We start from the raw sequence: 13,239 nt of genomic DNA, 5'->3' as shown, positions 1-13,239 counted from the left end.
CCTATATTTATTGCAGTGTAAATACAATTATCTGACTCTGCGCGTCATTGACAAAGTATTTTAAAAAGGAAACGTGCAAATCTTACCGTTTTCTTCAAGTTGTATCCTTCAAATACAGTGGTATTTTTCATAATGTTGTGGAGATGCCTTCACACGACATCAACACCTCCGTGCAGCTGTGGTTGTACAGTAAGCTATTATCATTGGTCCTATTCAAACCGGACAATAGACCGTTCCACCGAATCCAGCAGTGTCCGCCACAATATCAAAGTAAGTGCGCATCATTGATCATTGATCTCGCTAAAAATGTTTTCTCATAACATGAGATGTGCAGTTTAGTATAAAGATAAATTATCTTATCTTATCTTATTTTAACTTATCTTATTTTAAAACAGGTTAAAGTCATTGTTTACTTCATTACTTTTCTCGCTCCAGGAAAAAAAGTTTGTACGCATTGGTCAGAGTTTGCGTGCAGGTACGCAAATTTTCCCGTCAAGTTTGTTTTTAATAAATCCCACCTTTTGCGCAGGAAGTGGCGTACGCCTCTTTCAGGGCAGGTTTTGTGCGTACGCAATGGTTATAAATGAGGCCCCTGGTGATTGCTAGGACTTTGTTAGGTAGTTTCTGGGTGATATAGCTAAAATATATAAAATATCAAAATGTATATGTTGTATATTTCGGTCACACTTTATTTTAAGGTCCAATTCTTGCCATTAACAAACCAGTAACAATGACTTTTGCCTCAATAAACTCCTAATTTGCTGCTTATTAATAGTTAGTAAAGTAGTTGTTAAGTTTAAGTATTGGGTAGGATTAGGAATGTAGAATATGGTCATGCACAATATTCCACATTAAGTACTAATAAACAGCCAATATGTTAATAATAGGCACACTAATAAGCAACACTGCAAAAAATGGCATATCTTACTTAGTATTTTTGTCTTGTTTCCAGTCAAAATATCTAAAAATTCTTAAATCAAGATACTTTTACTAGATAAGCAAAATTGCATAAGATATTTAGTCTTGTTTCCAGGGGGGACAAACTAAATTAAGTGCATTTTGCTTAAATCAAGTTAAATTATCTGCCAGTGGGGTAAGTAAAATATTCTTAAAACAAGACTATTTTACTTACCCCACTGGCAGATAATTTTACTTGTTTTAAGCAAAATGCACTTAATTTAGTTTTTCCCCCCCTGGAAACAAGACTAAATATCTTATGTCATTTTGCTTATCTAGTAAAAGTATCTTGATTTAAGAATTTTTAGATATTTTGACTGGAAACAAGACAAAAATACTAAGTAAGATACACAATTTTTTGCAGTGAACTAGTTAATAGTGAGAATTGGTCCCTATACTAAAGCGTTACCTATATTTCTTACAACCTTATGGTGAATCTTATTTACCACCAAACAGCTACTGAAACCAATTAGATTCAGATTATTTGACTAAATAAAGTAAAATACAACAAAAATCGTAGAAGGCATGTTTTCTACAATGCTTCTTGCTAAATGATAATTTTCAACAATATACAGTACAGCAATATTTACCTGCATTAATTTTAAATAAACCTTTTCAATATATAAAACATCACATTTGAATAATTTAGTCAGAGTTTTGAATCAGTGTGACAGTTTTATTTCTGTTTTAACACTGTCATACAAGCAGGTTATGATGCAGTCTTGAGGAAACTTAATGACCAAATAAAAAAGTACATTAAAATTTCACAATGATGTTTAATTTTATGTTTCCAGGAAAAACACTGCAAATATACAGTATTGAAAACGTTTGAAAAATTGCTCTAGGTGGGACCTTACTGGCAAAAATCGAAGTGTGTTTTTTTGTTGTTTTTTTTATATTCTAGCCCTTAGTTAGGGGCTGATCCTAGGATTTGGGTTTGTTCACATCTGACTGATCCTAAATCGGCCCTAACATTCTGAAAAAGAATAAGCAAGAGAAATATATACATGCAAAAATGATTTTACTAAATTGTTTGTGTCCCACTCAGGGATCTCAGGGAAAACTTTTGCAGAAACCCCGATGGCTCTGAAATTCCCTGGTGTTTCACCACAGACCCAAAAGTACACAAAGCTTTCTGTACCAACATCCCCAGATGTGATTCAGAGAGCTCTGACAGCACAGGTGAGCCCACACACACTTCTTACACACTTACACACACCGCATGGCTAGGAAGCATGAACCATATTCAACCACACAATGAACTGTGTTGTTCCAAAACACTTAGCTCATCACAATTTACAAGAATTTTAATGATGAAAGAGAAAGATGTTTTGCGCACAGGCGCCATCATGGACATATGGAGACTGCCTGTAAAGATCTGGCACCCTGCTCGAGTGTGGTTTTGTTCTGGGTACCCTCACATTCCCCTTCGTCTGTGTCACACAAGCAGTCCTAAAAGAAAAAGATTCTTCTGTACAAATTGTGTAATCTGTCCTGTTAGAATAATCTCTTCTTTCATGAATGTTCCAGCTTTGTGTTTCAAAAGACACATTTCTCACCAGAAGCGTGCGTCCCTTTGTGGTTTCAGGTCAGAGAGACAGGGCAGTGCCTCTCTGGATTCATTCAAACTTCAGTCAGATGTTGGCACAGACAAAAACTTTTTTCCCTTACATGTTTGCCAACCACCAATTGTAAAGTGGCCCCTGACGTGAAATTGGCCCTCCCCCACTAATAAAATGCTATTTCAAACATGCTTACTTCATGACAGCATGGATACAATCAGCAAATCCATAAATAATCTAAACATGGAGCTTTGAATAAGCATGGATTTTACTGAAGGTACATGCATGTGTATATACATGTTAACATTGTTTATGTTATCTTTATGTCTGTTTTATCTGTGTCCTAGAATGTTATGAAGACAACGGGGAGAGTTACCGTGGTAATTTGTCGAAAACAAGATCTGGTATTCCTTGTGGGCTGTGGGCCGACCACACATTCAGGTACATGTTTCCATGAAATCACTGAAACCATTTAAAGCTGCCATGTGTCATTTTTTTCAAAGTCAAAATACTTACTATTCCAGTGTACAAAGAAAGCCACTGGCTGCCATTGTCTGAAATAATAAGTAGGGAACACGTAATCAGTTGTGATTCAAACTAGTGTCTATTGTGAATATTAAACCGCAAAAGACTGCTATTTATATATGAAGCCTGCATGGTCTGTGTGTATCTTTGTGAATGAGCCGTGCAGGTTTTCACTACAACCTGACAAAATAAAAGTTTGTTTTATCTTGAAGAAATTATGACAGACATATATTACAATTGTACAATAGAATGTACTCCTTGTAATAATAATAATAATATAATAATTTATTAAAACATTATTTTTAAGGCATTTCACAGAATATTAAACCATTTTTAATTTATATTTTTAATTTAAACCTCTGTTATGTAGCCCAAAAATAAAAGCAATTGTGAATTTTTCATTCTATTACATTAAAAGATTAAATTGTCGGTTGTTTTATGCTTTTATTTGATTACCACCACTTCTTTTTGATAATAAATGATTAAATCATAAAATATTAATAAAAAATTTATTCTGGAAAAATGGGCCCTATTAAAGTAGGTTTATTGTAAAAATGTAATAAATCATTAAAATGTTAAGTGATTAAAATGTTTTGAATTGAATTGATTAGACAAGTTTTTTGATTATTAACTGAAATACAAAATAATTAAAATGGAATAAAAAGTAAAAATTAAAATTGAATTTGGGGGGGCAGATTTCATAAGGCCCTAATTGGAAACATAGTCATAGTCAATATTTTTGAAATTCTATTTGATGACACTACAGAAATGACACACTGGAAATTTCAAATAAAAAATTCTGAAATACAAAATAATTAAAATGGAATAAAAAGTAAAAATTAAAATTGAATTTGGGGGGGCAGATTTCATAAGGCCCTAATAACCTAATTGGAAACATAGTCACAGTCAATATTTTTGAAATTCTATTTGATGACACTACAGAAATGACACACTGGAAATTTCAAATAAAAAATAGTTTCTTTGTGTTTCTTTCTTAACTATAGATTTATAATAAATGCAGGTCAATAAAATGTTTCATTATATGATAATTAGTCCTCACTATATCTGTGAAATAAAAAACATCAAGGGAGCACGTCCCCTTCATTATTCAAAATACAGTATCAATCAGTGTTTGTTTCTTAATGACAGATTTCTAAAATTTTAAGAAGCTGTTAACACTTTCGATGCTAATCTGTTCCGAAATGTAGTTAATTATGCAATGTGTTTAGTGAAAAGATCCAAGATGGCTGGCAAATGAGTGAAATGTTGATATAATATACTACAAAAAAATCAGTAATCCAATGCTCAATATTAAGTAATCAATTAAAAATAGCAAAAAATACCTTTGTTTTACCTGAAATCTGTGTATTTTATCCATAATATTTACAGATATTGTGTATTGAGTATTGTGTCATTCATCTTGCATTGCCTGTACTGAAATCAGTTGTGAGTGTTTTGTGCTGTTACATATGGAACACTATTTTTATGGCACCTGACTTTGTAGAGCACTTCAAATCAAGGCCCGGGTGTACTTCATTTTCTGCGGACTTCCACAGACCCTGCCGGTAATGACAATAACGTCATGCGGACAGTGTGCGGACCATCACGACCGCGGGCGGCCGAAGTATACTTTGGGCTTTGGTCACTCACGATGTTCCATTCCAGTTAGGATGCCGTCTTAGGAGACAGCTGTCTATGTAGGCAGGGAGGCAGATCACTAGGTTTTGAAATATTTAGCGCTTTTTTGCACTTTTGCTCTCTCGTGGGATCCTGTTGACTTTTGGAGCCAGTTTTCTTTGTAGAAGTCATTTATTAGCAGTGATGTTGAGTTTGTTTTGAAGGCGGTTATCAGGCAGTATTACAACATTGAAAGAGAACTGAGGCAGTGATAACAAACAGAGAAGGGCGAGCCGGGCCGCTCATATTCATCACTGATACACTGAGGACAGAAAATACCACACACTGTTCCACGGGAGACAAATGCCCCATAAAGCAACTCGCTCAGCATCCTGTAGTTCCTCAGCTGTTAACATCACTTAATTTACAGGAATTTTAAAAGCCAAAATGGCACAGACAGATGGACATGTTGCAGGAGTGACCTCTGACCCCAGGAAGTGCTGTCCCCCGCTCTCAAAACATGGGCAGATCAAAGCCAATCAGCTTCTTCAAATGGCGTCCAGCCAGTGAGTCTGCCTCACATGGGGTCGAAAGGTTGTCTCTGAGAAAACTCAACGTTGGCTTGGTCACCGGGGACGAGAATTTACCTCTCCACTCTATCACTCTTTGCTTCCTATACATTTTTCACTCTGGGTTTTCAGCCCCTGCGATCCCAGGGCTGTCTGTCTCGCTCTAGGATTTATTTTCTTTGTAAGTCAACTCTGTAGTAGTCGCTTGGCGTGCAGTTTCGGCCTGGCTTGTGTGTAGCCTTGAGGACAGGTGGTGTAATACGCAGAGCCGCAGCGACTGTTCTGAGTTCATACTTTCGAACTTTTATGGGTGCTGGAGGGATGATATTAATATGATTCCTTCTTTGAACATCTTGTCACACAACGACATACGAGTCAACATTTCCATTCCTCTTGTGCTGGCTTGTTTCTCTGAACTGAGTAGCTGATTTCCTGTTCTTTGTTTTTGTGTGTGTGTAGGAGAGACTTGCAGTCAGCGAAGGCCAGCGCGGGCTTAGAGTTGAACTTGTGCAGGAATCCAGACCGAGATAAGCACGGGCCATGGTGCTACACGTCCAACTCCTCCATTCCTTGGGACTACTGCGGACTAGAGCGATGTGAGTTCCTACTTCCTGTTTCTCTCCTCTTTTTCTCCTCTTTTTCCTGGTTAAAAGACCAGTGTAGACTAGCGCGAATCTTCAAACTGGTTCAGGTTGGCTTCTGGTTTGGTGTTTGCCAACATTCTACCTGTCTGTCTATCTATCTATCTATCCATCCATCTATCCATCTATCCATCTATCCATCCATCCATCCATCCATCCATCCTAAAAACTACATTCACTATATTACCAAAAGTATTGGGACACAAGGGTCCTGTCCAAACTGTTGCTATAAAATTAGAAGCCCACAATTCTCTAGAATATCATCATATGCTTAAAAATTAAGATTTGTACTCATGGAAATTATTAAAGTAGTCAAACCTGTTCATTAGAAGGGGGTGTCCCAATACTTTTGGCAATATAGTGTATAGCACTACATATTTAGTTAGTTATATTAATTCATTCAATATGCAGTACATTTTCCACTTCCCTAAATTCCTTTCCTTAAAATCCTACATTCTACAACCTCATTTCAAATTCAGGAATCCAGTTGGAATGTAATACACATTCTCAGTTTAATTCTGAATGGCACACAACTCGGGTTATGATGACAGACAGGGTCTCGAACTCCATGCCAGGGGTATTTTGTCATCATTTGTAGCTTTCAAAGCCTGTTGGATGTTATGTATTGAGTTTGTGTCTGTGGATATTGTCTCCTCGAACGCGGCGTCACACTACAATGCCAGACAGATGCAGTCCTCGTCATCTTTGTGCCCATGCAGCTGTGTCACTGCAGCTGGATTTTTATAATTGTGTTTCATTCAGGAACGTTTGTGATGGTCTTGATGATGAATGAGTTGCTGTTTGTGCAGGCTTGGCATTCATCATCATAATAGGAAACATGTTCTGGGTATAGTTCCATGATTATATTTAGGTTTATCCAAATTATATTAGATTCTTTTTAAGTTTCAACAATATCACCATTTTAATTAATGAAAATTTGTCTGAAAGTTTTTTTAACAATGGGTAATATGCACGTGAAATGTTTCATTATAATATTTCGTTGCTGGTTTTGAGTGCAAACTAACATTTAATGTCTTTATTATTCAGGTAAATCAGTGTCATCGGATGACCATCAAAAGAGTAAGTTAAAATTATTCTTTTTTTGTTGTTGTTTTTTTAGCAGATAATAACCATAAAGTGGTTCTCAATTGGTGGGTCGCTGGCCTCTTGTGGTCACAGGCACCAAAGAAAAAATGTGCTAAATGCAAATAATAAAATAAAAATAAATAGAATAAATAATATTAAAAACATAAAAATGAAATATAAAAAACGTCACACTACAATGCCAGACAGATGCAGTCCTCGTCATCTTTGTGCCCATGCAGCTGTGTCACTGCAGCTGGATTTTTATAATTGTGTTTTATTCAGGCACGTTTGTGATGGTCTTGATGATGAATGAGTTGCTGTTTGTGCAGGCTTGGCATTCATCATCATAATAGGAAACATGTTCTGGGTATAGTTCCATGATTATATTTAGGTTTATCCAAATTATATTAGATTCTTTTTAAGTTTCAACAATATCACCATTTTAATTAATGAAAATTTGTCTGAAAGTTTTTTTAACAATGGGTAATATGCACGTGAAATGTTTCATTATAATATTTCGTTGCTGGTTTTGAGTGCAAACTAACATTTAATGTCTTTATTATTCAGGTAAGTCAGTGTCATCGGATGACCATCAAAAGAGTAAGTTAAAATTATTCTTTTTTTGTTGTTGTTTTTTTAGCAGATAATAACCATAAAGTGGTTCTCAATTGGTGGGTCGCTGGCCTCTTGTGGTCACAGGCACCAAAGAAAAAATGTGCTAAATGCAAATAATAAAATAAAAATAAATAGAATAAATAATATTAAAAACATAAAAATGAAATATAAAAAATTAGGGCCGATTTGCAACAACTATAGCACAAGTGTCCTATTGAGTTGTATAGATTGATTGATTCATTTGCTTTGCTTTCACAAAATGTACATAATTACATTTACATTTTTTTCAGCCTGTTATTAATTTTGTTTATTATTGGGTCTGTGCAGTTTTGTGTTTTTATGTTCAACGTTCTGGGTCATGAAACCACTTGACTATGATATTCTATAGTGCATATACAATATGTCTTCAAAAAAATGCATATTTTTACTGTATTATATTTTTCATGAAGTCTTCTCTAACAGTTACCTCTTTTGCTCTCAGCAGGTGGAGGACCAAAACCATCTTGTTTTATACACAAAACCACGCGAATTGTTGGGGGGATGCAGGTGCAGCGGGCAGAGGATGGAAGCTGGGTGGTCAGCATTCAGAAAGGGTACACACTTCCCGTTTGATCAGTGTGAAGTATTGTGTATAATCTAAGTCAACCTAAATAATTTAAAGCAAATATGAAGATAAAAAGAATACTGTGTTTTAAACAAATATTAAATATACACAAAAAATTGTAACATATAAATTAACTGGTTAGTCCAAATATTATATAACATCAATGAAATAATGTAAATACATTATTTCATTCATGACAACTCTCGGAATAGTTTTAGCATGTTAATGGACATGACAATGTTAAAGAATTTGGTCTTGGTAGACTAGTTCTGCTATGCATGCTGCTGCAGAGCAAGTATGGATCTGATTTAGGCAGATCTAGACAGGGGGAGCTAGGGGAGGTGGAGGGTTTCAGAGAAAATCTTAATAGCATGATGCAGGACCGGCTTAGAACTAACTGAACCAGACTATTTAAGTGTTGAGCAAGCAATATCATAGACTTCAAAATCAGCAGGGGCCATTTGACTTGTGCCATGTAGGAAATGAAGTGATTGCTAGCATATTGCATGTAAACCATATGGAGTTTCATGTCTAAACTAGATATTTATACCTACAAAACTAAGTTCATAGGTTAAATCAGGTAAAAAGCTCTTTTAGGTACAACTGCAGGTTACAACCTTCTACAATGTACAGTATAGTGATGTAATTTAAGGAAGAGTACATTCTCTATTGGAAAAAAAAACAGAAGTTTGAGAATGAGTATAACATCTAATTTACAAAATGTCAAATTTACTTATTTGGTTTGTACATGCTGAATGTCTTTAAAAAAAAAGGTTAAACACATTTGCAACTTACTTGGAACACAAAAATATTGTTGTTGTTTTTTTTTGGCATTATGATTTAGGATATTTGGCTAAAATAATACGTTTTAGTATCTAGAAAATTCATTAAAATATGTAATATTTATAGCATGGGAGACAGTAACGACACATAACGACACATTCTAATTGGTTCTCCTCCTGCAGGAACAAACATTGGTGCGGTGGCTCTCTCATCAGAGAAGAATGGGTTCTGACTGATCAACAGTGCTTCTCTACCTGGTAATCCTTCCATCCAACCCATCTTACATCCACTATTAACTAGCTACTCTCTCTTGTCAATACAACCACATTTGAGTTTTCCTCATTCTTGGGCGTGCATGATTCTGGCCTGTCCCGGCCTTGTGTTCCCATCTGTCAGTTGATGTTTTCTATGAGACGTGCGGATCCAGAGTTTCCGGTTTAAGAGAGAGTAGTGACAGATCCGCTTGAGTTGTGACTGATGGCTCTCTGCTCTGTCAGTGGTGCATCTGTTTAGACTCTGTGTTCGGCTGCATGATATACGCCTGTGGATCTGCTTCAGTGGTACTTGAGTGAAAACCTGCTGGCTCTGTTTAGTTTGAGGGGAAAAGGGGGACAGAAGGAGAAGGAGAACGAGTGTGTCTGGCTTTTAGATCATCTCTACATTCCCCAGATCTGCTCCCTGTTGGGTTCAGCTATCTTATGCTTCGCATGAAGACACAGGCCGGGCTGGATGCTAGAACTGACCTCTGTGCCTTGATCAGAACTGGAGATGACTTTACCAGGGATGCTCGCCAACTTACATATCTCACGCTTGTAGAAAGTCTTCTCCGCTCTGTCTGCGATCCACATCAGATTATATATTTTCAGAAGGCTCAAATGACTTAACACCATTCTACTGAGATAATTAAGTTGCATACTTTAGTTGTCATATAACTTCTGTACTTGACATATATGCATATATAGTGTTTCTTGCGCGTTCCTCAGCGTTCCTGACCTCTCGGAGTACACCGTGCAGGTGGGGCTTCTTCATCTCAACGCGTCCACCGGCACACAGGGTCTCCAGATCGCACATGTGGTCTGCGGGCCCGAGGGATCCAACTTGGCCCTGCTCAAACTCGCAACGTAAGTGCATTTGTCCATCTGCCCATTCATCTTCTCATCCATCCAACCATCTTTATGGTAACTCATAGTCTTATGCCCAGGCCTGCCCCTCTCTCTGAGCATGTGCGAACTGTGCTGCTTCCTGTCGCAGGATGTGCTGTTGCAGAAGGCACCTACTGCCTCATGTATGGCTGGGGAGACACTAAAGGTACTATTCTATTCTATTCTATTCTATTCTGCAACATTGGCTACATTTACATGTGCATCATTAATGTGATTATTTACAATAATCAGAATAAAGACTTAATTGTAGTAAAATGGTTACATGCCTATTTTTTTTATTACTTAATTCTTAATTGCATCAATTCGATCAAAATCTCATTATGATTTTCCATACAAATGTAATCATTGTTAAACTGTTAATTTCAGTTTTATTTTTTGGTTGGAAACCCCACTCCCCCCAAAAAAGTATTTTAAATAATTACTACATATTTCTCTGGTTATAATATGCAAAATAACTAAATAGAGTCTGAAGGGTTAAATGATTTTTAAAAAATGAATGAATATCCAAAGTGCAATGGTCCATTGTTAATTATTCTTTACTGATTCCATTCTATTCAACTCTTTTCTATTGTACTGTGGTATATTCAATTCTATTTGCTCTTTGTCCACCTCAAAACTGCCCTAGAATGTATTTGTTTAGGCTTTCAAAGTTAATATATGAATTTATGAAAAAACATATCTGCGTGTATACACACACACACATATGTGTGTTTGTGTGTGTGTATACACGCAGATATGTTTTTTCATACCTTTTTCCTTTGAATTAGTGCTGATATAAATAATGCTAATATTTTATAAATTATTTAATATAGAATTCATGTATTTTATATAAATATAAATATAAAATAAAATATATATTATGGTTAATCTACACTACATTATCAACTTAATTATTTACTTATTTTCCACATGGGAATTTACTTATTTAAATTGGCAGTACAAAATCTGAAAACCCCGGTCTTCAAAACACAGCTCTAGAATGCATTCAGATGGTCTTGATAATAATCCCAATGACTTATGGCATCTTTTGTTCATGTTTGTATCTTGTGGAACAAGAACAAGATACAGAAATAAATATTTAATCTGACTCTATTTTAATCATCATTCAAATACACACTAGTACAAACTAAACATTCTTAGCTCATATTTAACTCATTTTCCCAAACCCGTGTTGAGTTATTTAGATACAGGGCCAAATAAATAAAAGATAATTGCTTTTGCATTCAAACCTTTCCAGACCTTTAGATTTCTATTAAAACTGACCCTTTGACCTCTCTGTTAGGCACAGGTCATGAGGGCAGTCTGAAGATGGTGGGACTTCCAATTGTCAGCAACAAGAGGTGTTCCCAAAGCCACAAGGGTATTCTGCCCATCACAGAGACCAAAATCTGCGCTGGAGGCAAGAGAGACCAAGGTGTTTGTGAGGTACGAATCAGATCCTGGTTTTTGAGGAGTATCGTTTCAGACGACGGTGTTTGTTTCATGAGTGTAACCTTTATTCTTATTGATTCACCTCTTACAGAAAGACTACGGTGGCCCATTGGTGTGCCAGGAAGGAGAGAGCAAGGTCATAGTGGGTGTGAGCATCAACGGCCGCGGATGTGCCGTCGCCAGGCGTCCTGCCGTCTTCGTCAACGTGGCCTTCTACTCTGAATGGATCCGCAAAGTCTTCAAATACTATTCAGACTTGGAAATAAGTTACTAGATTATTATATTTTCCACAGATTTGGTGAATAGAACTAATGGTGCGTTGCGTTTTTTAGCATCGACAACATGAAGACCATGGTTGCTGTATGATTCGTATACAAACAACTTGGAGGCCAGAGTTTAGCTTAAATGAAAACCACTGGAATGGAAAGGTTGCAAGACAAGAATATCTGATGTTTTCGCAAACAGTCTGTGAAAATCAGACATCAGACATTATTTTTAAACCAACAAATGGAGGAAATTACAACTTCTGAACTCTCTAGAAGTTTGTTGTGGCTGGTGATTTAGCCCTTATAAATTAAGGACAGATGGATAAATGACGAAAGAAAAGCAATAAGAAGAAACTGTGGTGTCAATCCACAGAAACATGTTTGTCTCAGACCAGAGCAGATGTTCTAAATGTCATTCCCTGGAGATACTTGAAGATGGCAATAACCCAACGTTTTCAGACAGGACGGGGCTTTTGTTTCCACTGGGGTGCATTTTTCAGACATTATCACTTGTTCACAGACGAATGTTCTTCATTGTATGTCATTTTGAAGGCATTTTAGGTGCAACTTATGAGGACGATGTGCTAGACACCATTTTCAACATCAACCACTTCACGAATCGGCAGTCTGCACTGCGGCTGGTATTCATTCCGGAATGGGATGTTATCACACACTTCCAGAAGGGTTCAGTGACATTCTAATGTTTCGCACCTTGCCTTACTCCAGTTTGGAGCGTTCTGTGGCCCCTTTGGGGCTGTTTCGTGTACTGCACTCTAAAGAGTGTGCTAATGTCACTCTGTACATCCGTAGGTCTTATAGATCTGAAAGTACAAACATCTGAAGGCCTTTGCTTTCACATGGTGTAATATATCTGTCGAAATTTCATACGCAGTTTGCGAAGTATTTATTGATATCTTTTATAGATCGACTTAAGTCATGGCATTTCATCCTCCAGAAGTGTTTATTGTGTTTAATCTGGCGTGTAGATTTTGAAATAACATTTGTAAACAAAACAAAAGGACGATATGTCTTTAAAGGAAAATATTGGGTCATAACAGTGTGTTTCGACTCAAAGACGGCTCCCCGAAGGTTTATAAGCCACACATGTGTGCGTCGCCCATGTGGAGGGTCTTTTAAGTCCAAGTTTAGCCAAGAGTGCAAAGATACTTAATCAAACTGCAGTACTAAATAGAGTAATGCAGTTGACAACAGGCAGGGTAACTGTTTTAAGTCATGTTTATTGCGTTTTTAATACGAAAATGTATTTTATTGTAAATATTATGTTCGCTGTGTATATAAGGTGCCTGTTTTTTTTTACATTTTATCAGTTTTCACACTTGTTTTGTCTTGTTAACACCGGTTTTGTGATTTTCTGCGCTGCTGCCATCAATGGTCTTAATATTGAATATCTAGGCTGCTG

General features: G+C 36.5%; 1 protein-coding gene across 1 annotated transcript in view; it reads left to right on the top strand.

Moving 5' to 3' along the window:
* LOC107738831 (hepatocyte growth factor-like) overlaps window positions 1-13,239 on the top strand; it is a 28,560-nt gene extending 15,321 nt beyond the window's left edge. Inside the window, exons 9-18 of the mRNA XM_016550719.1 lie at window positions 2,006-2,139; window positions 2,867-2,960; window positions 5,690-5,826; window positions 6,919-6,951; window positions 8,054-8,165; window positions 9,142-9,216; window positions 9,943-10,080; window positions 10,161-10,267; window positions 11,405-11,547; window positions 11,645-13,239. Coding sequence (XP_016406205.1) covers window positions 2,006-2,139; window positions 2,867-2,960; window positions 5,690-5,826; window positions 6,919-6,951; window positions 8,054-8,165; window positions 9,142-9,216; window positions 9,943-10,080; window positions 10,161-10,267; window positions 11,405-11,547; window positions 11,645-11,827 — 1,156 coding nt within the window. The 3' untranslated portion in view covers window positions 11,828-13,239. The remainder of the gene's footprint in view (window positions 1-2,005; window positions 2,140-2,866; window positions 2,961-5,689; window positions 5,827-6,918; window positions 6,952-8,053; window positions 8,166-9,141; window positions 9,217-9,942; window positions 10,081-10,160; window positions 10,268-11,404; window positions 11,548-11,644) is intronic.

The sequence above is a fragment of the Sinocyclocheilus rhinocerous genome, unplaced genomic scaffold (assembly GCF_001515625.1).
Source record: "Sinocyclocheilus rhinocerous isolate Xijiao unplaced genomic scaffold, SAMN03320098_v1.1 scaffold3117, whole genome shotgun sequence".
NCBI lineage: Eukaryota > Metazoa > Chordata > Actinopteri > Cypriniformes > Cyprinidae > Sinocyclocheilus > Sinocyclocheilus rhinocerous.
The sequence above is the reverse complement of the archived record's forward strand: the minus strand, read 5'-3'. Positions and strand labels throughout refer to the sequence as shown.